The 26,433-nt window shown below is 33.2% G+C and overlaps 4 protein-coding genes across 4 annotated transcripts in view; 3 read left to right on the top strand and 1 right to left on the bottom strand.

Moving 5' to 3' along the window:
- Positions 1-860, top strand: part of LOC106106830 (E3 ubiquitin-protein ligase SMURF2) — an 8,015-nt gene extending 7,155 nt beyond the window's left edge. The window contains exon 13 of the mRNA XM_013287488.1: positions 2-860. Coding sequence (XP_013142942.1) covers positions 2-163 — 162 coding nt within the window. The 3' untranslated portion in view covers positions 164-860. The remainder of the gene's footprint in view (position 1) is intronic.
- A 2,024-nt stretch (positions 861-2,884) lies between these two features.
- Positions 2,885-20,413, top strand: LOC106107303. Its single transcript, XM_013288106.1, has 4 exons — positions 2,885-3,306; positions 15,556-15,684; positions 17,694-17,880; positions 19,307-20,413. Exons 1-4 carry the CDS (start codon positions 3,132-3,134, stop codon positions 19,362-19,364), a joined length of 549 nt encoding a protein of 182 aa, XP_013143560.1. The 5' UTR covers positions 2,885-3,131; the 3' UTR covers positions 19,365-20,413.
- A 1,133-nt stretch (positions 20,414-21,546) lies between these two features.
- LOC106106975 lies at positions 21,547-24,562 on the bottom strand. Its single transcript, XM_013287637.1, has 6 exons — positions 24,107-24,562; positions 23,686-24,006; positions 23,506-23,611; positions 23,037-23,152; positions 22,365-22,429; positions 21,547-21,725 (listed from the first exon to the last, which is right to left on the bottom strand). Exons 1-6 carry the CDS (start codon positions 24,284-24,286, stop codon positions 21,659-21,661), a joined length of 855 nt encoding a protein of 284 aa, XP_013143091.1. The 5' UTR covers positions 24,287-24,562; the 3' UTR covers positions 21,547-21,658.
- Positions 24,563-24,985: 423 nt separating this feature from the next.
- Positions 24,986-26,433, top strand: part of LOC106107237 — a 2,619-nt gene continuing 1,171 nt past the window's right edge. Inside the window, exon 1 of the mRNA XM_013288008.1 lies at positions 24,986-26,433. This exon is cut by the window's right edge and continues 1,171 nt beyond it. Within this exon, the coding sequence (XP_013143462.1) occupies positions 25,450-26,433 (984 nt within the window). The 5' untranslated portion in view covers positions 24,986-25,449.

Here is a 26,433-nt window from a genome sequence, read left to right as displayed (position 1 = left end):
GTTGTTCACTTTGCACTTAGTGGCGGACGCGTCGCCAGACTCCCTGCCGAAAGCGCATACTTGCTTCAACCGGCTCGACATACCGCCGTATCCGAATAAAGAGAAAATGCACGATAAGTTAAAACAAGCCGTCCTCGAAACTGCCGGCTTTGCTGTTGAATGATACATCTATAAAATTGTAAGTTGACCATTTCTTACTCGTATAAATGATGAAATTATTAAATGCATAACAAAGGCGGGAAAATCCTATAGTTAATTTTATTTAATTGAAAATAGCAATATGTAGACTAACCAAGAATATAAAATACCTTGAATGGGATGTGGCATATAGAGTACCAATTACCTAATTAGGACATTTTCTAGATTTTTCCGCCTTTAAAAAAATATTAATGTTTCTTTGACGACCAACAAATATTTTTAAAAACCATAGATATTTGTAAAAAAATTCATTTAGAATCAAATTAATTAAACGTTGGTAAGAAACATTAATAATAAACAAATAATTACTTAATTTGTTTCTGAATTATCTTCAAATTGCATTCAATTTGTGTGTGTAGATCTTTGGTCAGAGTAAAGCTTAAGAGACTGATTGGACAGGGAACATGACAAAATTGCTATTTTTATAATTTCGAATGAGAATCGTGTTCAAATTTTACTAATACGACGAAATGCACGTACACAACACAAACATAACCAATACATAAAGGAAAGTATCAAAATTTGAATGGAGCTTAAATTCATATGCGTGTCAACTTTGAAAGCTCACTAAAGTTTAAATTAACATTTTTAATGCTATTATCAAACAAGGATGTCTATCCAAGCGCAGATGTCGATTTCGAAAATATGTAAAAACATAAAAAAAGAATTAGAAGGCGCTAGTAGGATATCATTATTTGGACTTAGACCTATGTCAGATAACTATTCTGTCTGCAAGATAAAACGTCGACAATGATTAGGTTCTTGTAATGGTCTAGACTTCATCTAATACAATCATTAGTATATTGGTTTGGTTTTCTTAGCCATAAAGGCCAGTAAAAGTTTGGGGGCCACAGGTTTGCGAATTGCATATACTAAAATTATATTAAATCCCCTCCAAATGATAATAAACAGAGGGTAGAAACTTCACCCAGGGCGCTGACATCTTTGGAATTGGTACTACATAAAGCTATAGGAATTTAACAAGTATAAAAATTTAAACAAGGATTATGCTGAAAATTTTTTTTTAAAAACAAACGAATTTATGCCCTGAATGTCATTTTGATTTTGATAAAATTAAATTTATTTTGCACATATGGTACACTTTATTGATTTAATTTATAGGTATGTAATAAATAGTATTAACCTCTTTGTTATTAACAGCACATGTGCGCTTATTGCACATATTGTTTATGTTATTTTTAGTTAAAGCTGCCATGTTTTGAGTATTAACGCAGTGGCTACGTTTTACCTTTATTTGTATAACGATGTAATATTTAAATACAAATACAATTAAGATTATTATGTGTTCTGATTATGCTTCCATTTTAAAATATGTCAAAAAGTCAATACATTTCTTTTATTTTGCGTGTAAAAGTAAAAATAAACCAAGGTTAATAATGTAAAATATAACTTGTCTTAATAAATAAACCCCATTGTTAAGGTAATATAAAATAAAATGTAATTTTCTTTACACAGACCAATATTGTTTAGGGACTTATGCAATTAATAGTATGACTTAAATAATGCAGATTTTCTTATATAGAAAATTTTACATTGTAATATAAACATTACTGCCCAGTACAAAGCACAAATATATTGCACTTAGAAGTATATGCAAAAGGAAATAATCTAACAGAAGCTATTGCTCATGCTATAGGTGCCTTATTATTTGAAAGCTGGATTTTTGTATATATAGATTAATCACAATTACAAACTAGATAAGTGGATATTCCATTTATATTATTTAATTAAATATACCGTAATAAATTTTTATATATAGTAAGTGAATGTATTTATAGTGTAAAATAAGTATGTAATCAATACTTATTAATATTTATAACGAGGATGAGTGCCTTTTTACCTGTTAATGAGTAGTCGTATTATTGAATTGTATGACTGTTAGTGATATGAAATGGTTTATTAGCTAATGATAATGGATTTTATTGTATTGAAAAATATATCCTGATATTTTTGCACAATATGAAATTAATAGTTTTATTAACCCCTCTAAGATACGACGCCTCCTGATGTATGGAAGAGACAACATCCTGTGGTGACCCTCTATATACTGTACAGGGAAAGAGACAGGAACAGGGTGATGTCAATTTCAAAGGATCCTATATTGTATTGTGCAGCAAACGTCTAATGAAGATAAACACAGAATTGTTGCTGCTGGCGCTACCTGCTTATATTATATTACCACTTTTACTTCCCATTGTTGGACATAGGCCTTTCCAATACCTTCCCCAGAATGTGGACCTCCGCATTTTGGTACAGCATGCCACAAAAAATCTTGAAGCGTGTGATGAAGAAAATGAGAAGTTTTCACGTACAATCCCTTTTTTCATCTGCCTTTTATATACTCTTCATTTTATTTAATGTATCTGTGCTTTCCATAGATTAAAATGATAATCTATGATGATATAGTGTGACTAGATTAAGATGGATTTTACGATTTTAGCAGAATTGAAACCGTCAAAATATAAGGTAATTTCTAACGTAGATCTTGGCAGGATCTGATAAAACTTTACAAAAATAAAACTTTTTTTGTTCCGTTCTTACGTTTGATTCTGCATTTAATTATTGTATTAGTGATAGATTTCATATTTTATTTTTCGACTGGTAGAAAGTTGAATTTAAATCTGGCTACACTGATGCCAAACCAAATCTTAACCTTTTTGTTTTTCAACTTTCAACACCGATCAAACGTATTGTCATTTCGTTAGTCATCCGAATCCATCTCATTCGTGCAATCGTTTATCGTTTTATGTTGCTTCTGATTGTCCTTTGGTTTTACAATTGTTAATCGACAGTTGCACAAAAACAACGCGTAAAATACATGCAAATGTATACCTATATGTGAAGTGGTCTAAGTTGTATTTTGTAGTGCAAAACAATACTTTTGTTGTGAACATTACCTGAGAACTGCTACGATGCCGACCAGTGCCGTTTATCAACCTACAACAGTGACATACGAACAACAACCAAATGATCAGCGATGGAATTGCCCCATCAGCTACTTTTCACGGCGTGTGACAAGTAGCCTGAATAGGGGTGTTTGTGTGCGACTTGGATTATGTCTTTTGGGAAGCACACTGTTTATCATTGGTAAGTATTATACAAGTTAACTGTATATAATTAATATGTAGGTATATATACTTACAAAGGATTTTCAAACTATTGTTATTGCATCTTCAGAGTTTTACATAAAATGTTTTTCTTAATCTTATTGGAGCATTTATTCAAATATTTTTTTAGTGGTACTGAGATGATTACTTAAAAGGTTTGTGTTTATCTTTCCTTGTTAATAAATTTTACAATTTGTAAACATTATCATCATGTTATACACAAAGACAAAGAAAAAAAGAAAGTTAATCATTTCTTGACATCTGTGATTATAACTGTTTAATATATGATTGTTTGTTGATTTTTTTTTTATTTGAATGGGTACTTTAATATCAGCTTCCATTTACTGTTGTGCACTATACAGATTATAACCTCAGCTAAATACAAAATAAACATTTGCGTTTTATTCACTTTTCTGATTTAGGTTCTAACAGTTACAATATCATGATTAAGAATCTATTTCAATAAAGAAATGATAACAAGTTAGGTCATACATTTTTTAGTACTAAACTAGATTTTGCCATAGACTGTCCATGCAGAAATAAAAAATTATATAGTATGAAGCCTATGTGTTATTCCAGAATTTGCAAACATACAATAGCTTGTGTAATAACAATTAAAATGTTTATGGTATGCAACATTTTATTTAATTTGTTATGCATTTTATGTAAACTTCATGCCCTTATTACCCTTTTAAACAGCACTGATGTATTACAGCTAAAAGATGATTGGTTTAAATATTTCAATGGAATCATTTTTGCAGCAACTTCATGGTTTGGGATTTCATAACATATGCAACATTGAAAGCAATTTAATACAAATGCAATATTAAAACCAGTACTGTATTATAATCTGAATATTTGAGATTAACAGTGTCATAAAATGAGTGCTTTTTTATTGTTTAACAACAGCTGTGGTATATTGCTATGAAATCTAAAAGACAGGCATATCAAAAAAGAAAGTTGTCACAGAATGCCTAAATTTTCTAAAATTAAATGTGAGGGGTTAGAATTTTTAATAGAAATAAAAGGGCCTATAAAAGGGCTTCAAGGTGTCAGTCCCCTTACCCTTATAGTTTATTTATAGTTCGGCAGGATAATGATCTGTGTATTTTTAGGGTGACATGTTTATAGTAAATTAAAATTATTAAAAAAAATTGTAGCTTTTATAAACAACTGTTGAATTTATTATTTCGTTTATTCATAATTAACAATCTAATGGTATACCACAAATTACTGGAAGTAGGGTAAAGTTTGAAATAAACACCATACTTTGACAAAAATAATTGGGAAAATTCAGACGGATGGATGTTATTTAGACTTTACTATCTAAAAGTCTAAATAGATTTTGATTCCCTTAGATGAAGAGCAAAGACTGGAAGAGCACATAAGCTACATACTTCTTTTTTATTTCAAGTTAATGGAGTCAAGCAAAAGCTACTATAATATATTTGTCTTTATTATAGTCTCCAAAAGCAGTAACATAATAGTAGGTTAAAACAGTGGGTGGTAAATCTTATTAGTCATTCATAACCCTACTTTCACTTACATTAAGCTTGTATGAACCTACAATAAATAAGCCTACACCATATAACTAATGAAGAACTAATATTTTATTTCCCATTGTATTGTTTTGAATTATCTGTTAAAGTTTACATGGTTAAATTATGGATACACATCTCTCTCTCCCCTCCTCTCTCTCTTTCTTAAATAAAAGCACTAACATACAACATAGTGCAAAATTGTGGAATATGATTAACATAACACTTAACCAGTTATAAAAACCATATAAAAGTGGTTACGTCACTAGCTCAATACAAAATCGAAATGTTTAAGATTTAAGAAAATAAAATACAAATATGAAAAACACGAAAGTGCTCTTTGTGTGTGAATAGTAATGTTTTACTTTAGCTAGTACATGGCAAGATGAATGTAAATTAAAAATTACTTAACGCAAGCCATTTTATAGTACGAATCTCTTTAATTAGTGAATTATTATTTTTTGTCGCAAATTGTGGTTAGAGAATCTCATCTAGTTTCTTATAAAAAACAGTTACTTTTACTTATATTATTCAAGTCTTGTAGTCAGATAATAGTGTTAACAAATTGTTTTTTTTTCTTTCTTATAATAGGATACGGCGAGCATTGCGTGAAGGTTAATAAAAAATATTTAAGGTAAAAAGTTATTGGAATCTATTGTATTAGAAACTAGCATTGTGTCTTTTTTTCTAATATACTTATGTTGACGTACTTTACAGTCTAAAGGTTACGTTTTTAAATCGTTACATTTTCCGTTGGAATATTACATTTTATTAGGAAAATTGTTTAAAATTTTGTTTTTAAAAATTACGCTTGCGAATCTACGTTTATTTTTATGAATAATTTATCTTCGTTTTGCTCAAGTATGACTAAATAATTTATGCGAATTTCAAGTGTTTCTGGAATTCAAACTACGTTTAAAATTAATGTTTATACTATATACCCAAAGTAATAATAAAGATGAGCCATTTATGTATCGTGTAGTTAAGTAACTTCTTAGATCATGGGCTAGGCTAGATTCATTAGATATTTCATTAGACAAACTATGACTCAAGGTCAAAATAGTTAAACTCTAATTAAAATGGCTATAAAAATACGTTGGTTATAGAATTGCCGCCTTGTGTTATTTTTCTTAACATTGGATCTGAGCATTTTATTCCATCGATAGTAGGACGTCTGAATCAAAACCAATTGCATCAAGGTATTGTCATACGATACCATATTGTAATGTACACCTAGTACTATATATCACATTGCTTGTTACATAATGTACTTGCATGATATTACTTGTACATAGTATATCAAAAGATTGAGTAAATGCAAAAAGCAAAGATTGATAACTAAATACAAGTTTAACGTCCTGTCCCACCAAATATTAATTGTCTGATAAAAATGTGTAAAATATCGGATTTTGCTCCCTTATGTGACAGTCACGTTTTTTTTAAGCGATCTGAGCCTCTATCAGCTCGTGGTAGGACAGCCCTAAGGATTGAACAAGCAATACTTAGATTAAATATGTAAGAGGAAAATGTATGTGTAGCTCGTTTAAAGAGTTATAAAGGTACTAAAACGAAATTTCCAGGTTTGGAACCCGCTAATTGAAAGTCTAGTCGGCCAAGAGAGCGGTAACGACTTTTACAAGTTTAGAATGAAATCAATCAATCATTTTTTTGCAATGAGTTGACATACAAGCACTTTGACGAATAAAGCGACGGTGTTCAGTTTCCAGTTTGTTACGTACAAATGGGAATCTGGCGGTATACCTCCCTAATAGCTACATACTTTGAACGTTTTCTACTCATTAGGTGAACACGCGGAACAATAACCAATAGTTAATATTTTAAGTACGAAAAAAAGACGGCTTATTGTCCTTTATTAATATCTTTTTGTTTGTGCAACTTACTGGTACATAGTTTTCTTTTTTTTGTAAGATGCGTCGTGTGAGGAACAAAGTCAACTATCTGTAAGATTTCCACGACTGTACCTAAGTTTTGGACATCGACGTATTTCTTATTCAGTTTTTTCCAAAGAAATGACAGAGATGACGTGAGTGTCGCTGCAGTAGACACGTTATGTATCTATTCCAGTTATATTTAATAGCGCTAATGGAAATGCCGCCTGTATTAAGAGGCCGAGCATGAATCTGACCTCGCTTATCAATTAATATTAATGTTCATTCAACCTACTTGTTTCTTAGCCTAGTTTTTACTTCCAGACTTTTAGGATACGGTGCAAATACATCAGAATTTATCTAATTTCAGATATATGAAATAATACGTTTTTTAATAGAAACATTTTCTAAATAATTAGGTAAACGTAAGCGAAGGTTATCAGTGGGAGAATTTACCTAAATGTATAGGTACTATATGTTTTTATAGTTTATTATATTTTTCAATATAAATATTAATAATGAAGTAAAAAGGATGTAAATTACCAATGTTTAAAATTACAGCCAGGTGAAATTTAAAGCTGGTTTATATTTCATATAAAATTAAGGAAGTATTAACCTTTTGCAGTTTTTTGCACTTTAAAGGTGCTTAAGACATGGAAGTCAGGTTAAGTTACTACGCGAGTACATTTTACGGAAATGTGGTACCGCACTGACGGGTTTGTCGACCTTCGAGTTGGTTGTCGTTGCAGACTTAAGATTCTCACAGACATGCAAGATACATTTTTCTTAATGTAAATGTTTAAAATCTTAATGGACATATTTTCTAATTATAAGGACAAGAAACATCTCTATTTAACTATCGTAAAATAAATTCAATGAAGTAAATGAATTTACATGTCTTAAACACTTACAATAGAATTATGTAATCGTTTCGAAGTATCGCTTTGTAATGTAAGTGTTGACATAATGACGTACCATTTTAAAAGTAACCTATTATGAAAGCTATAATCATCTTTAGCGGCTAATGATGTTCTATTTTGTTTAAATAAACTATATCTCACGCTGTTATATCTTCAACATTCAAGAAATGTATTTATGAAAACATTTAGCAGTAACAAGTAATATTTGATTTTAAATAACTAATTATGTCTGATATACAGGCGACAAACATTACCCTTTTGGTAAGTGAGGGATAATAATATTTGTGTATGCCGTGTCTACGAGTTTTTTTATCTATGGTCAGTCTCGGGCAGATCACGCAGCGGCCGGATGAGTCATAGCGCGGGCGCCGGTCCGCCGCACCACTGCGCCGGGCGCTGGGCAACCGCCGCCCCCACCCGGCAGCGGTTGCAACGCGCTTTGTATCACACCAGACGTCGCTACTATTCAATATAGATACATCAATAGATATGAAAGTAGTCGGTGCGTAGCTGCTAGAAATGCGAGTGGTTTTAATCTCTTTAAGCTTTACGTCAAATAATATAAAGTTTTGACTTTCATATTTTGATTGCTGAGGGCTGTTAAACTGTTCTCGTTTGTTAATAGAAGTCAAAGTAAATATTTTAACACTATTATAATACGTTTAATTGTCTCCGATATATAGAAATTAAAAGACCCTTAACGATCATCTTGTTGAATTTATCAACGTTTGTACAAAGTCGTAGCTCTGTTCAATCACAAACAGGATATTTTTTATTCGTAACGAAACGAACATCGGTCATTATTACGTCTGATATGACCAGTGTAGAATGAGACGGCGGAAAGCAGTAATTAAATATGTGATGCTATCCACTTTTTATAAACTCAATCATGGCAATAAATGGATACAATTATGGTGGATGATGTCGATTCATTGCAAAGAAAAAACAGTTACTATGTTGTATACACTACTAAAATGACAATATATACTTAATTTTTTTCAACGTTAACAATGTAAAATACTTAATGGCAACCAAAAAAGCTTATAAGAGTGTGAAAAAAAAAACATTAATAAATCTGGGGTTGTACCCAAGATCTGTTTTAAGTTCAGTGCTTAAACATTGCGCTGCCGACGCAATACTTTTACTTGTATTGCAATTTTTGTACTAAATGTTTTTAAATTTGCTGTATGAAAATAAAATATGAAAGCGCGAGCGTGTGAATATTTAGTAAGAGACGCAGTGCGGTGTGGGTTGGGCCAGTTGGGACTGCAGATTACCTGTAAATAGAAACTTGCACGAGCACCTTTTTGTAACCATATAGAGTGTCATGTTTGCAGTATTTAAGACCTTCATGTCTGTATATCTTGTAAGCAATGGAAACTGGTTAATATGTAATGATTCGTCATTTAAAGTACTATACAATGACTCATACTTAATCATTTTCGATATAAAAACTATGTATAGAAAAATGATGTTTGACGCGTAATGAGATGTAGTTATCAGTTTTTTTTAATTATTCGTGAATAATCAAGTAAACATTGTGTAAGGTGTAGTAAACTAGACTACTTGTTTGTCGTTTAAAACGTTTGTTTGTCTTTGTTTGCTTACACACAAGGCATAACTTGCTTTTACACGGTTAGACGATCTCGAGGCATTCATCTTAAAGGTCGGTGTGTTTGGAAGGCCTGAGATAGTTGACCGTGTCTAAGAACAAATTGCATCTTTATGTAAAGACTTTTAATTGGTACTATCGATCTTTTTAATTTCAATATTAATCGTCGACGAACTCCTATTTTGACCCGCCTTGACTTAACAAGGTTGTAGAGAAATCGTATTTTTTATAAACTCAACAGCTGATCACGTATCGCGTTATAAGAAATGAATAAAGGCATGCCAAATCTTACTGCTTGATCACTACTTTTCTTTGTGTTCATGTTTTTGTATAGATTTTTGTGTGCTTCAAGAATGTTATGAGAGAAACTATCATTTTACATTTTCGTGAGGTTTAACTTTTTGTAGAACTTTCACTTGATATTTGACCGGACGGTTACAGTTTATTATACCTTCCTGTAACTATACCTCTTGACGTCACAATTGTCTACGTCACGCGACCGCCTCGAAGTGGGTGGTCTTTGGCCACGTGGGAATATATTTCCTGTCGCCAAGTTCTAACAATAGACCGTATTATGGTTATCTGCATCTTCGCAGCCTAGAAAGGAGATGGAGCCCTGGAGTAACAATGCGTATAGCTAACATAGCGGGTTGTAGACTAGTCTATACTATACTAATATTATAAAGAGGAAAGATTTGTATTTTTGCGTTTATTAAAATAACTCTAAAAGTACTAGGCCGATCGCAAAAATTATGTCACCATTAAAAAGCTACGTTACCAGTGAGTAACATAGGCTATGTATATGTTTTTTTTTTAATTTCACGCGGGCGAAGTCGCGAGCAATAGCTAGTCTTATATAAAATTAATTCAAAAATCAAGGTTATGCATCTGAAGTTACATTTAAGGAGTATAGATTAGCATATCATAATAACATCATTTAAAAAAACGTACAGACGAATTTAGTACCTTCTTTTGGGAAGTCGGTCAAATAGTACACTTCAATAGTAAATCTCTAATCATCAATTACACATATAATGTTGATCATATTTGTTTACTACTTTCAGTGTATCACATCTGTATTTAAACAACCATGTTTATAATTAACGGTATGTCTTTCTGTCAATATTTACACGGTTATAAAAACATTTTTGTTTTAACGATACTAATATACAAAATACGTTTTTTTGCACTTCAATTTGTTGTCTAGTCTATGAATTTGTTACGAGCTTTACTAATGTTCGTAAATCATCAAGTTTGAAGTGCAAATCAATTTCTAAACCATTATTATAAAGAGGAAAGATTTTTGTATGTATTTGATTCACGCCAAAACTACTGGCCCGATTTTAAAAATTTTTTCACCATTAGACAGGTAATTTATCTGTGAATAGCATAGGCTATAATTTTAATTTTACGCATTCCAAGTCGTAAGCAGCAGCTAGTGATAATGTAAATTTAAAAATAAATATTGTGTTTTGCATTACGTCACCACTATATCATTAGTTTATTTAAGTCTTGTCCAACGTGCGTTGCATTTTTAAAGCTCATTATCATAATTAAATGTACTTAAACAGGAAATGACGCATAATGAAGGTACTCCAGTACTTTAAATTCCTTATAATGGGAATAATATACGGGAAACTGAGTCACTGATTTACGCAGTATCCTTTCTATGTTCAACAAATATTTATAATAGAAAATCAGAACCTTTCACTTTAAAACAGAGGTATGTATTCTCTGTTATTTTTAAATACATTGAATGCTCTATTGCGTATGGAGAAGTCTTATGCTTATCATACTAATATTATAAATGTGAAAATTGAGATGGTTTGTTAGAGTTTGTAGCCTTAATGGTTTCGATAAAATTTAATATAGATGTAGAGGATAGTCTATAAGAACACATAGGCTACTCACATTTGTTTTTTAATTTCCCGCGAACGGAGTCGCGGGCGAAAGCTAGTCATAAATATGTATTTCTGTATATTGTACCACAACACTAATGCACCGTAGACAGTAACCTGTAACTGTAACAGTATCCTTAAAGCAACGTTATTCGACAATGTTATAAAAACTTTTCCCACGAAGTAATTTGCCTTTATAACACTTTTGAATCGAAATATTAACTGTAATTCAGGACTTTGCCCGTCTATTGCGTTGTTTTCGTGCGATATAAATTATGTTTGACAATATTTTGCGATCGTGATAATTGTATTTGTAAATGTTGTCATTTCCTAAATAGAATATTGTTACGCGGTGTTTTTGAGTGTGAAATCACGAAGTTTTCTTAGTACTAAGAACTTTTAGAAGCATTCTTTCCTTTATCATTTTCATTGCTGCAAATTAAAATACATAGAAAAGTTGAGCTTAAAACAATATATGCAGATACTAAATTGGATATATGCAGAAGTGTACCTCTATGTTTCCTTAGTATTTTATGTTCTTAAACGATGACATAATACTGCAAGGTTAGTTAATAGAGTAATCAATGAGTATGCACATGGGGTAGGTAGCATTAGGAATTGTGTCAGAACGTACATTTTAATTTTAAATCATCAGCCTCCGCACAGCCGGCTCAAGGTGAATCGGTTCTGTCGACTCGCGACGATTTTATTCTAGTTTGACGTAAATATGTTTAACTGTTAATAGTACAAAGTATTGTCATTTCACATTATCTATAGTAATATTATAAAGAGGAAATATTTGTATATTTGGATTTTTGTATGTATTCAAATAAGTTATAAACTACTGGGCCGATTTCAAAAATTCTTGCATCATCAAAAACCTACGTTATCTACTGATAGTAACATAGGCTATATGTTTAATATTGCGCGGACGAAGTCGCGAGGTACAGCTAGGTTTAATATAAAGTTAACTTATAATTATAATAACTTATATATATAATATATAATCCAATTACCGAAGCAATAGCTCAATGATAGTAACAAATGCATAATATAATGTACAGTCCTCTGATAATACAGTTTCTTCGTAATCTTTGACCAATCAGACAGTTCCAGACAAATTTCTTTAATAACACTATAAATATAAATGTTTGTTTGATAATTGACTATGTCATTATGCAACGCTATCCTACGAACACGACCGGTTTTAGAAAGCAAATATATATTGATTTACAAACAACTGCCTAAAAAAAATAATTATGGAGAATGGAATATATATGGGTTTTTTATAAAGGTCTTGTTCAATAACATCATAAGGAAATACTAATTAAGGAAAATCAACGAAATAATTTTAGCGTTTTGGAATTTTTCTATGGAATAATATCAGGGAAACATGTTATTGATCAGTGTAACATTATACCTAACGGAAATATATAAGTATCGCTAAAAGATGGAACAGTATCCGTTTATTATTCCGATATGGGCAAGTCACGTTGTCGCAAATTATGGCGCTACTTTATCTATATATGGCCAACGATTTAAAATCGGCAACGAAATATACGCTACGAAAAAAATTGGTTATTGTGCGACAACCTTAACAGATAGATATATGCTATCGCGGACTTTTATTTAGCAAATTTAAAGGGCTACAATTCTTCCATACATCATTTTTATGTCGGTCTTATAGTTTAGGCTACGTAAGCAAAGAAAGCAAAAATGACCCGAAATTTTGTCGCGCGATTTTGAGCTAAACTATTTAACTACGTCGTAGTCTTTAACTCCAAAAATCAAACAACAAAATTGGGACCCACCTGCAAGCATTATCTTTCGGATAAAAATGAATTATCAAAATCGGTCCACTAGCGGCGGAGTTATGCCGTAACAAACACAAAAAAACATACAGACGAATTGAGTACCTCCTTCTTTTGGGAAGTCAGTCAAAAAGGAAACATCACCAAGTTTCCAAGTAATGTTTCCTTTTCAAACGTTTAAAGTGAGTAAAATCCATCTGTGGTGTAACCTATAATAAGAGACGACGAAATAATAAATAATGTGTCGGAAGTAAGTCGCAAACGGCTGCCTCTGTGTTCAAGCTTTCCAAAAGCGTTTATTGGTGACTCGATGCCCCACTTCGCCAACGCATTGTGCCTTGCTCTACTTATGCTCATATAATATTAAATATTGTATACCAAGTACGATATACAGTATTGAGTTGCTAGGCCTTTTGAAAATCTGAAACTTAATACGATTCTATTAAAGTATCAAACTTTAAATTTGAATCGAAACAATTATTATGCACTAGATGAAGTATATTGTATAAGATACGGTGTTATCTAAAGTGTATGGCGGCTGAAAAACGGAAGAAGGAAAAAAGAAAAACACGAATAAAGCAGTGAAAAACAAACAGTAAATGGAAATGGATAGAGATAAAAAATTAAAATAACATCGAACACATCATATGATAGTTCACTCAAAAGAGATTCATTTTTATTAATAATTTTGGTTGCCTTTCTTGAAGCTAGGGGTAAGCAAGACCAGTTCTCTGGAACTAGCAATAGACGATTTAGCGTATAGATTAAAAGAAGAGACGGAAGTTTGCCTCTTAACAGTGCACACTAATGTACCCTGGTGTTGTTTCCGGTGTAGTAAACAAATGCACTATGAGAAATCCCGACTAATATTACTTCTTGCGAAACAAAGGCCTGCTCTGGTTTCCTTACCGCAAACAGACGCCTACATTTTATTTCTGGTTTGCGTAATATTAATACAGTGGCTGCGGTCACTTCCATGTTTTAACATGTTCTATGTAAATCTGTTGTATGTTTACACTTTTGTATGTTTATTTATACAAGAGAAGTACAAACCAAAATACATTTTGTTATTATGTCTTAAGATCGAATAAAAAAGGTGATACAGGCCTCCCCACTGTATGGAATACCTGTATCAAGCAAGACTTATAGACAAATTGATGAAATGAATGAATTTAAACATACTATTGGAAGTAGCTGTATTCATGCATGCTAAACTGGTTTCCCTTGAAACTTTGGACTTCAAATATTTAATGAAAAAGTATCAGAATTTTTTAACAGCTTCACAATACCGACCTACATTTCGTTAAAAAAAGTAATGTCATACAGCGTTCAGCGACTCATATTGGTTAAATATAGCGGTGCATTGATCCGTTTGTTAACAACGTCATCTTGCACAAAGAAAAGGCACTCACAAAAATGACGTGATATGCGATGCGGTCGCTGGTATTTTGTGTTACCTACATTGTATCACACCTTGTTGAAAGGGTATTTCACCAATTTTTTATTTCTTATGAATTCAGTGATGTCTGTGAAAAAGAAACTTTATTACATACTAGCTTTCTCCCGCGACTCCGTCCGCGTGGAATTAAAAAAAACGAATATGTGTTCTTCCAGACTATACTCTACATCTATACCAAATTTCATAGAAATCCGTTCAACCGTTTAGGCTACAAACTCTAATAAGCATTCATCTAAACTTACATATTTATAATATTAGCATAAAAGTATGAAGTAAAACATTAGTATGATTTTTCCATTGACACATTAGTGTTTTTTTTGTCCTCGGTTCTTTTATGTACGATTTTAGTTGGGTTTAATGAAATTAGATGTTAGTCATTACACCAGTTTTACTCCGATTTTTATCGCATGCGTATATTACCAGAGTTAATAAAATTGCGTGCCAAGAAATGCCAACGGCCGATCCATTTGGCACAAGATCGGTTTATTTTGAACCGCAGTTAAAAAGTCAAGGCCTACTAATTATGATTTCTTTTAACTTTTAATTATTTTAATGCGACGGATACGAAAATTACAGTAGCAATTCTAGAATCCCAAAGCAGGTATGTAAAATACCAGCTACAGCAGAGTAATTTTTTTTGGTACATTAAAGCCTTTGCTACGTAATACTATTGTAATAAATTCGTTTGCACGTTATTCAAGGTATTTATTGTTCACCAATTAGTACGGGCTACGCATAATTTGAAGTCGGTAGAATCGTACTCAAAAGAAACAAAAATATTACGTCACCTATTATGCTCCATATACTTCTTTATCTGTAACCAATTCGTTAATTAAGGTGAAGGTATTTTTGCGTTATCACAATTATTATATCATGTTCGTTATTTTATCGCTTAATACATTAAACATAATTGAATTATTTCCGTAATCAAGATAATAAAGAAATTGGTACGTTCAATTTGAACTCACTGAAGTAAATTTAGATCTTTGTATTATGAACTATAACCTCTCGAATTATATTGTTTTCATTTGGAACGACAGTATTACTTACCCTCTTTCACCTTATTTGTGAAAAATAATTAATTAAACTTGTTCGTTCGCAGGTTTGGCTCTACTGATAGCAGGCGGCGTGCAGATGTCAAATGCGACCCCAACACCTCAGGGCTCCGATGACGGACTGGGAGCTCTCGTCGCCGGCGGAGTTATACTGTTCTTGGGACTACTGTTTGCAGGTCAGTTTAATGATTATTAACTTTATGAATAAGTTCTGGCTTGTAACTTGAACTAGAGCGTCGGTGGCTCAGTGGTTTAAGCACTTGACTTGTAATATACAGGTCTAAGGTTAAAATCCCGTCATGTACCAATGTGATTTTAGACTTTTCGAATTTTCATTGGTACATAATTTACACGAAGTTCTTACGGCGAAGGAAAACCTCGTATTGCAACCGGCACATATCAGTGAAGAAATTCAAAGATATGTGTGAAGTCAACCAATCCTCACTTGGCCAGCGTGGTTGACATGGCCTAGTTATCCTGAACTTAGGGTAGGCTCCGAACCCCTCAGTGGGGACGTAAAGTGAGCTGGTGATAATGATGATTGTAACTTGAACTAGTGCACCTCAATTCAGACAACATACTTGTTAATAATTGTTCTAATTCTTTATTAAACTCAAAAAAGGTGTTTCTTGTTTTTATTAAACTTTACGATAGACAAACATCACAAACCGGTTGATCAGTTTGTTAAGCCGATGTAATCTAAATGTGATATTTAAAAACAACATTTAGATTGAAGATCCTGCTCAGACGACTTCTGCAATAGAGATACATAATATTGATGTAAAGATGTTTACCAAAGAAAAATAAAATATATCACAAACTGATCAATGCGCGGACTAGATTTGATTATTGCAATATTTAAAAAACATTCGTTTAATGCTTTGTCACTAAAGGTATTAAATCCTTTTGCAAGATAGTCCTATAACAATTACTAGTGTTATAAATAAGCATGTAACCTTGAGAGACGATGTGATGCCGTGCCCACTGACCACTGACCTCAACCTTAAGGAAATGATAACATCGACGACTGTTCCATTTTATTGATAGAAAAAGGTTTAATTATGGGTAGTAACAATGAAACTTCAAATCATTTTATGTTTGATTCAATCTTTTGTTCAGAAATTCATTTGATAAATTTTTACACGTATTTACTTAATTTCATATTTAATTGTGTCAGTAACCATGAAAATGATTGATTTGTTGTATTGTCTACTGTTCTCTATTTACTCTTAAACAATTACGGTAACAAACACAACCAAAGGTAATCGATAATTTGTAATGGAATTAAGACACCATTAAATTTCGAATATACAATTCAGGAAGCGGAAACGAGGAAGGAAATGCGTACAATAAATCAATAGTAGCCAGCAGTATGTGAGTGTAATTATAATCTACGGTCAACGGTATAAATTGGGAACCTTGGTACGTTCTTCGAAGTACAACAATTGACCGTTGTATTTATTTATAGCAACAAACACGTGGTAAATCAAACAAAGAGTCCAATCCAAGAGGTTGAAACAGACAAAGTATATAGGTTATCGTTTTTGTGTATTGTAGTCTACTGCGATTAATTTTCATTGCACTTAGAATGAAATTACGATAGTGGGCAGGGAACGGAAGCATGTAGGCGACGCGCCCACATCTAATCCGATTGCTTTGCAATCTGGATTATTTGGTCATCGGTTATTTTAATCAGAGGTTCTAAACGTCGTGACGTTTTAAATGTTTAAACTTAGACTAAACATACACTGTAGCAGGATAATCTGTAAATGGTTTAGGATATAATTGAGTTATAAATAATATGAGGCACAGAGATAAAGGTGATAACTAAAAAACGTTTATTTAATAAATTTGAAAAATACATCATGATGGACACAATCATATCGAGTATAACCCTGATCTAAACATGTACAACACTTTACAAACACTAAAGCACAAACTGCGCTTTAATTGCATTGTTTCGATAAAGTGGATCAGACTCCCAATGACACTCTATTATCTAATGTCGGAAGCATCTTGAGCACTCGAGATGACAGCTAATGTAGGTCGATCGAAGTATTCTAGAAAACTACTTAACTCGTAGAAAAGCATAGTTTATCTCAAAGATGCTTCATGGACTATCAATAAATCTGATAAACGACCTCCGTGTTTTCTAGTCTCTATTTAAACTTATTTATGTTCTCAGGTGTCGGTGGCTGGGCCTGGTCTGCCAGATGGGGCGGCGGCAAGGAGGCCCCGGCCAGTGGCGCTGCGGCCCTCACCGCGCTCAACCCCTCTACGGACCCGCTGGTGGCGGCGCAGTACGCACCCGTGCGCGACGCCCCTCCCGCACCCGACGACGAGATGCGCAATCTCATGGATAACAAGGAATGGTGCGTACAATAAATTAATCAATAAACTCCCGAAGTCTTCAACTATAATAAAGGACTATACCAGCACTATTATACATTTGGCAAAAGTTGACTATTGTATGTTTACAATTTCTTTGTCCTAGGCAATTACCAATTACTTTATGTAATTCTTCTCTAATCTCTCTGTTGATATTTAACCTACCTATTCATGAAGTCGCAATTATGATTGGCATACATTTAAATGTTTCAAACATTTCTAGACAAGTTATTGTATATTTTTATTGAGGGTAATCCTATGTGTACTGCATTACGCTGCGAGGTCACGAGCTAATAAGATTTGTGGGAATTGCCACTTTTGATGATCGGATTATCGAGCGTGATAAATGATTCAATGATTTCACAGAGGTATAATATGATATGATAATACTGAAAGCGTTCGAAAAAATGAAGTCCTCTGCTAAAGTCTTGTACGTAGCCGCTTTTTATTAAATCCTCAACTTTCTGTACAGTGCTACAAATGAATTTACCATCTGATCAAGAAACCGAGTGCGAGGAATATTTGTCCGCATCTATTTAATTAAAAAAAAATCATTTTACATTCACAAAGTAATTGGAATAACAAAATATGAGGTCGTGCGCGTTGAGTGCGACGTTCACAGAGTTCTCGGCTCGGGAGTTAAGTTAAAAATAGAATTAAGCTGACCTTTTGAATGTTGGATTTTGAAATGCACAGCTGTTTTCAAGCCTTTTACTTTAAACGCGGCTTTATTACCAAGTATATTTCCGAGATAATTTCTACTTCCATGCTATTTAATCAATAGGGAATCATTCTGAACAGTAGTATAATGTAAACCACGTCGAATATCATTCACATTTGCAAGACGCAACTAGAGATTCGTTCACTTAACTCCACCTGGTGCCTGTAATCAAAAATCAATCGGGTGTTAGACCAGCTCGAGGGCGGCGTAATGATTTCCGCTCATTGTCATCGACTGATCTTTTATTTACACGAACGTATGTAGCATAAATACATGTCATATGAATCTGAGTTGTTGGTACACGTCCACACAATGCCCGGCGCTCTATTGTGGCCGCTCTGTCGGCTCAAGGCAGGTGTTAATAGTTCACACAAGGTATGCCTTTGTCTTTACGTGTTTACATAAGTTTTACTTGTATTCGCATCGAGCGAACACGGAGTCGAGCTTATGCTAAACAGTTTATACAAATCTTGTTAATTGTCTGACTTCGGAACCAATTAATACGTTCCGCTGATTCAAAGCGTAACAAAGACGTACTTATTTATTTTAATATTTCATGGTAGGCTGCCTGATTGTGGTTAAACCTTACGACTTATTTACTGTAAGAAACTAAAAAATCCAATGTGTTAAAGAGCATTAAAGCACAATTCAAATACCTATTATTAAACCAGTGTTTTCTTTGTTTTCAGCTTAAGCAGTGCAGAGGAAAGCGATAAGATGTTGGACGGTCAACCTTCGGTGGCATAAGATTCAATTTAAAAAAAACGAACTCAGGCAAGCCCTGGTTATATTTCTGTCCCCCTATTCGTCAACGTGTTCGAAAGATAAATCCTGTTACATAAAATATTCATAAGCATAGAACATATTTTCGTGGTAATCCATTTTGATGCTCTTTTTGAACGCATCCCAACTTTACAATTTATATGGCAGTTCTGTCGAAGCCATTATATTAAGCATTTCAATTTCTGTATGTCTCTTGTCCTTAGGTATATTTCAAGGTACAAAACTAATCCGAGATGATTATGTTCGTAAACTTTGTGCGTTTTATTGTGTGATAAAATATTTTATGTATGTACCTTGATACAATCGACTTTAACTAAAATCGAGAACATTCGAATCGATTTATTATACTTTCACTGTGTTCTAAATCTCACCTTCAATGACTGTTTATTTTACTCGTATGTCTCAATTTATTAATGTGTTACATCTCTAAGACATTTTATTCTAATAATCTGTATTATAAGATTAAAATAGATTTCATTATAATATGTACATGTGATTTAGTAAAGACATGTGGCCAAATTATCGTCCATATTTTTAGGATTGTAACGCCCATAATCGTATATCTGTCGTTTCATTGTATCTTTCGAGTTAAGTAAATTAGGTTGTGTTGGAAAGTTACTTTAAATATGTAACTTTTTAAAACACTGCTTTTGCTGTAATTTTCAGTAATGTTCGCTATGAGATAAAAATTAATGTTGTCAAAGTCTATTTTGTCTTTTAAATCGCTTACCGGTGTTTGTAAGTTTTAAGGATATTAAAATTATATGCGAATACAGCAATAAATCAATCGCTTCAACAAGTTTGAATTGTCGGAATAGGATTTAATTGGCTGCGTGTAACGCAAAATATCGGGCAAACGGAAACCCACATCACTTCGTATATTTCATTTTGCCTTCGTGCCATTGCCCGATCCTATGTTCAGAGGACTCAAGAATATTTGACTAAATTGTATAATTAACACAAACACAATAGGATTAGAGAAATGAAATTTTGCTTTAGAAATAATTTTTTGCTTTTTGCAAATCGTTTACTTTAAGTATTTCTTAGTCGTGTCGTAATTTTGTTTTATGTACAATATTTTATGTTGAGACCGTCCTTTTTAGATTTAAGTCGTCCAGACTCGTGAGCTAGCCCTTCATTTAAATTAAAGGGCGATGTCCAAGTAGATGGATTCAATGGCATTTAATTTTATAGAAATATAAGAATTTGGAATGATATTATTTTTTTTAAAAGCTCTCTTTAAGATTTGCAAAACGAATTATTTAAAGCTAAACAAACAATGTAATCCATCATAACAATCATACTAAAATTATAAATCGTACAATTTGAATGAAAATTTAATGTATGTAAATAATTTGATTCTAGATAAGAGAAATATAGTCGTAAGCTGCAGTTATACAATTTTAAGTAAAATGCTGAAACTTTATTTCTTGTTTGATTCATTTTTTTAAGCTATTTTTATGTTCCTTTATTTAGATTAACCATATTTTACAATGTTGCAAGTGTGAATCAATATATTGTGCGCGTTATTTTTTAATTTACAAATGTATTTATAATTTATTTTTAGTACTTGAAGTACATTTTTTTATTTATATGTACTTAATATATCTTCAATATCTGTCTGTATCTCTAATAAAGTTCTGTAAGGATATATGTGATTGTTTTAATTCCATGATTTCTATCCCCTTATATACCTACAAATTCTAAATTCTGGGGTTTTAAGAGACTAAGGTCCTGTGCCATCTCTAGATGATAGAGGCTCAGATAGCTTTAAAATGACGTCACTATCAGATAAGGTTACAAAATCCGATATTTCCATCATATTTACACGTAGTATTGTTATCAGACAACATACAATTTGGTGAATTAGCCCCAAAAATATTACACCAAGTTGACAAACCGAACAGCTGGGCCGATTTTGACGTGAATTTGAAGGTAGCTGATATGAATAAACATGTTTTATGAACGGCTACGTTTTTTTGGATTCTGCAATGTCATAATGACCAACTGACTGATATCACTGGCACGGGTGGACAGATTTTGGTAGGACTGACTGGAAGATGCACGCAGGAATGTTTTAGACGACTATTTTATTTTAAATTCCGCGCTATCGATGTTTACGAGGGACAGAAATTAAAAGAAAATATACAATTATATTTTCAAAGCGTTTATTATAAGATCATTGTTTTATTTGGACACAGATAATAAAAAAGTTATAGTATTAGTTTGTAAATACATCATAATATACTTAAAGCTAATCAGTCTGCGGTGCGGCGCCACCAAGGTACTCCCGTCACGTCGCCCTCGTACGCGCTCACTGTCGGCCTAGGAAGATACACAAATAACCATACTTAGTATTTATTTAATTTAATATAATATTATACATGGGAAAGTTTAGATGGATGAATGGATGGATGGATGGATGGATGGATGGATGGATAGATGGATGGATGGATGGATGGATGGATGGATAGATGGATGGATGGATGGATGATGTTTGTTAGAGTTTGTAGCCTAAACGTCTTTTTAAAAAGAATTTTGATTAAATTTGGTATAGATGTAGACAATAGACTGGAAGAACAGATAGGCTAGTCACTTTTTTTTAATTCCACGCGAACTAAGTAGCGAAAACTAGTATATAGTATTGGTCGAAGTCGATGATAAGTAAATATTTTTATTAATTAATAGAAGCTCTATGCACTTCACGACAACTGTCTCTAATTACACATTCAGCTCGAGCATTTCGTTGCTCAAGCATTTTGCTTAAAATGATGTACATTTCTGTGATTTTATGTGCGATGTGAATATAACATCAATTACAATAAAAATATCTGCTGAATTTCTTGTCTGTTCTAAAATAAAAGTATACTACTTGCTTCAAATATAGGAAGTTTTAAGACTGAGCAATTGATTTCCAGTAAAAATTACCCTTACAACTTTGTACTACATAACATATTGACTGACCTGTATACTCGACTGTGAGGTAATGTTGAGGATGTTATCAAAGGGCAAGCTACGGCTGGTGCTTCCTGAAACAACACAACACAATTCTTACAAAAATTGTAAATGCAAAAGTTTAGATGAATGTTTGTTAGTTTTTAGCTTAAATGGTTGAATGGATCTTGATGAAATTTGACATAGATGTAGCGCATAGTCTAGGAGAATGTGTAGGTTACTTTTGTTTTTATCTAATTCGAGCGGATGAAGTGGCAGGCGAAAGCTAGTTATCGATATAAAAGTAATGGAATAAAACTACTATAAAATCTAGAAAAGCAATGAAAATGTATTAGGTTTACTGTTTTTCATTGTTTTGTATTCACTTTGTTTTTAAATTTTTTCCCCCATTACTACTTACTATTGTAATATTAATTTACAATAGTAAGTAGTGATTTTTTATTTTTTACTTTGTTAGTATTATTTTTTTATATCTCAAGTAGGAAAACAGCATCAGTGGCTCAGGGGTTTAAACACTTTACTTGTTATCAACAGGTCTTGGGTTCCAATCAACCAACCAACCTGCACCGGGCCAGTGTGGTTGACTAGTCACCTCTTACTTTGGGTAGGCTCATAGTCCTTCTGTGTGGATGCATAATGAGCTGATGACGATAATGATGAAGTAGGAAATAGTTAGTATACCTGTATAGATTGCATTGGTATGTGCATGTTGGCTCGCAGCTTGCGCTGACGCATCTCGCGGCGCACGCAGCACTGCACGCCGAGCAGCACGCCGCACACGCACGACGCCAGGCAGCCTGCAATATGCATTATACAAGTACTTGACACTTGCAGCTACTAGCATGTGTAACTTGCTTGCATATCGCCAGCAGAGTAGACGCCGCATCTTTGCACAAATGGACTCATCCGGTGGGACACTTGGGAACAATTATGTGTTTAGTCTGATGAGTGTGGAGGTCTAATTTTGGTCCCTTTTCCTTTTATACCCTTTTCTTAAGGGAAGGATATGACGGTGGAGAAGACACATAGGAAGAAGAAATATCCTGTTTATCTGAGTCTCCTCTTCTGTCGATTAAGGCAATGCATCTGCAACTGCGGATGTCTATGGACAGCAGTATTCTATCCTTATTGTTTATAAGAAAATATTTACCAATATAAACTAATACTCCGAGATCACCATTACGGTTTGTGCGTCTCAACACAATGCCAGCAATGCATAAAGAGATTCCAGTTAATATTCCTACTACAAATATTACCTGAAACAATGTATAAAATTAGTTTCTGTCTAAATTATTAAATATCTCACAGAAAAAAAGGAAACCATACTTACTTGTAAAATATAGTAGCACACATATTCAAATCCTGGGCAATGTCCTCCACAGGCACCAATTATAGGAACTTCCGGACTAACGGACGGTACTGGTGGGATCGGTGAGCGATTTACAGGATGTGTTTGTGAATCTGCTTCACATAACTGCAGGGAAAACGATGAAGCACACGGTGGGAATGCATAAGTGTGTGCGTTGTGAACTGGAACTTTCTCTCCTCGTCTGTAGTTCCGCCAGGTACCTGTTGCTGTGCTATATGGAGTTTGATACACTGGTGATGGTGGACCATACTCCCTCAGAGTACCATTATAATAATGTGGAAGCTGTAAAAGTTGAATTTAAATTAATAATCTTGTGTGACAGAAAATTAACATCAAACTTTCACCTTCATCTGTCCATATATCAAGTTTTTTTAATACTTACATGGTAAGCATTATCAGAAGTAGAACTGTCCGCTGCAGCGACTTCATACACAGGTGTATTTTCAGTCCACGGGTATTTTACTCGCTGTTGTGATGCTGATGAAAATTGTTGTTCACTTCGTGGTACCATAGTGGTTTGGTAAGGGTGAATAGTCCTTGGAGATAGTTGTTGTTTAAACATTTTTATATCAACAATCTAAACTAGTAACTGTTACAATCGGTAGGGTAATTTCTAAAAAATAACATGATGTTTGTGTAACATCATAAAAGTTTACACCCATGTGACAGTTTCGCCCCCATTTCTTGGTTACATTATTAAGAAAGGAGATATTGATATTATTAAACAAAAAAACACGATATATTACTAAGAAACACGTATACTAATTATTGATTTCAAAATATTTCTTACGAACATTATTTTCACACAAACAAGTCACCATCATTTTCGAATCAAAGAGTATAGATTTCAGTTTATTTTTGACAAATGTGTCCTTTGTTGTCACAGATTGAATAAAGACATCAAAATTAATAAATAATACAATTTTAACAATACTTATTTTTAGAATACTTTCTACTTACTGATTTTCATCATAAATCATTATGCCGATTTTCGCAAGTTTTGAATATCTTCTCATGTCCAATTCCAAACAAATTCCTTATTTACGGGATATTTCAGTGACATCTATTAAATAGATAGGTTTAAGACGTAATATTTGTGCCTTTCTGGTTTTTGCCAGTTTTTGCCATTTAGGCGCTGTAGGTTACGATTGGTCGTGGTGGTGAAAATTCAAAATAAAAAAGGGAAAAAACATACGAGATAAATAGTTTGCACATTTAACTATCAGTTCATCTTTAAGTTGGTTTAAGTCCGAACGATGCAAAAGCGGTAATTTTACAATGGCCTATCCATTTAGCATAGATATCAGTGGTAATATCTCGATGTTTACTATAAACCGAATAAGTAAAAAGTATCCATAACCAATCCATAACGTGAGAGAATCAAATCAATCAAAGGCAGCGAAAAAAGCGAAGTGCTATAACTTTTATAACTCCAAAAGAAACTTTGCTTTAGAACTGCAATTTAAATGAATTCATTTTAATTGTAAGCTTCCTAAGATTGATATGATATTTATCTGTTTGTTAAGTCAGTGTTAATAATTGGAGACAGATGTTTTAAAATAAAATGAAGAATGCATAGTTCAATTTGCAGTGTATTGAAATGGAATTTTTATGGAAAAATTTTCGAGACAAGGCACATTACTCCTTAACTGTAATTGAGAACAATGGAGGCAACTAGTTATAAATCGGTTCAACGAAGACTTATCCTATAAAATAAAGTGAGTGATGATTGGCAAAAGCGTTACGACTCCCGACTGTGCGATGAGTTTATCAGATGATGTTGAAAATGCGGCTCCAAGCCTAAACAGATATTGTAGAAATTTTATCAGAGGATTTTGTTTAAGAGATAATTGTAGATATTTACACGAACTACCACCGAAAGCTCGCTTAAAAGAGTTATTTCGTTTCTGTCATGATTTCCAAAATAAAGGTTGTTTCCGAGCTAATTGCAAGTTTGTCCATAGTTCTGTTGAAGAAGAGGAACATTTTTACGTAACCGGAACTTTTCCACGCGATCCTCGTAACATAATTCCAGTCTGCTTAAATTATATACATGGGACATGCCCTAATCAAGATTGCAAGTTAATTCACCCAGAAATGGTTAGTAATGAGACAGTTCCTATGTTAAATGCCCCACCTCCATCGTTTAATCGTCCCCCACCTAATATTAGAGATGATGATTCACCACCAGAGGCTAAATTTAGACGATTTGCTTTTGAAGAAGCGACACTTGATAAACAAGTTTTGTCACCATCAAATATATGCAACAATTGTGAAACTCTGAATCATAAAGTGAAGTTGTTGCATGATAATATTAGTGTGTTATTGACAAAAGTAGCTGACTTGACAGAAAAAAATGTGCAATTGACTTCTATGAATGAATTTTTACTTGAGCAAAATTCAGTAAGAAACAATCAACCATGTGTGATCACATCCAGACATGGAACCTCAGCACCTGTGTCTTTGGCAACTGTCAGTGTGACCCCAGTGGTGAGTTTAGCTGGAGCACTACCCACCTTGGTTCCAGCTGCAGCTACTCCTAATTTAACATTAGCACCAGCAGCATCTCGTGCCCAACTTTTGACACCGGCACCACAGATACTAACAGTGAGCACAACTCAGCAATTAATGGGCAATTCTGGAGCATTGATTGTAACCAGTGCTGGAGCACAGCAGCTTATGCAAGTCAGTGACTCTGGAACTTTAATG

This window comes from Papilio polytes, unplaced genomic scaffold (assembly GCF_000836215.1).
Source record: "Papilio polytes unplaced genomic scaffold, Ppol_1.0 DF822067.1, whole genome shotgun sequence".
NCBI classification, from domain to species: Eukaryota; Metazoa; Arthropoda; class Insecta; order Lepidoptera; family Papilionidae; genus Papilio; species Papilio polytes.
Note: the sequence above shows the minus strand (reverse complement) of the source record. Positions and strands in the feature narration are given on the sequence as shown.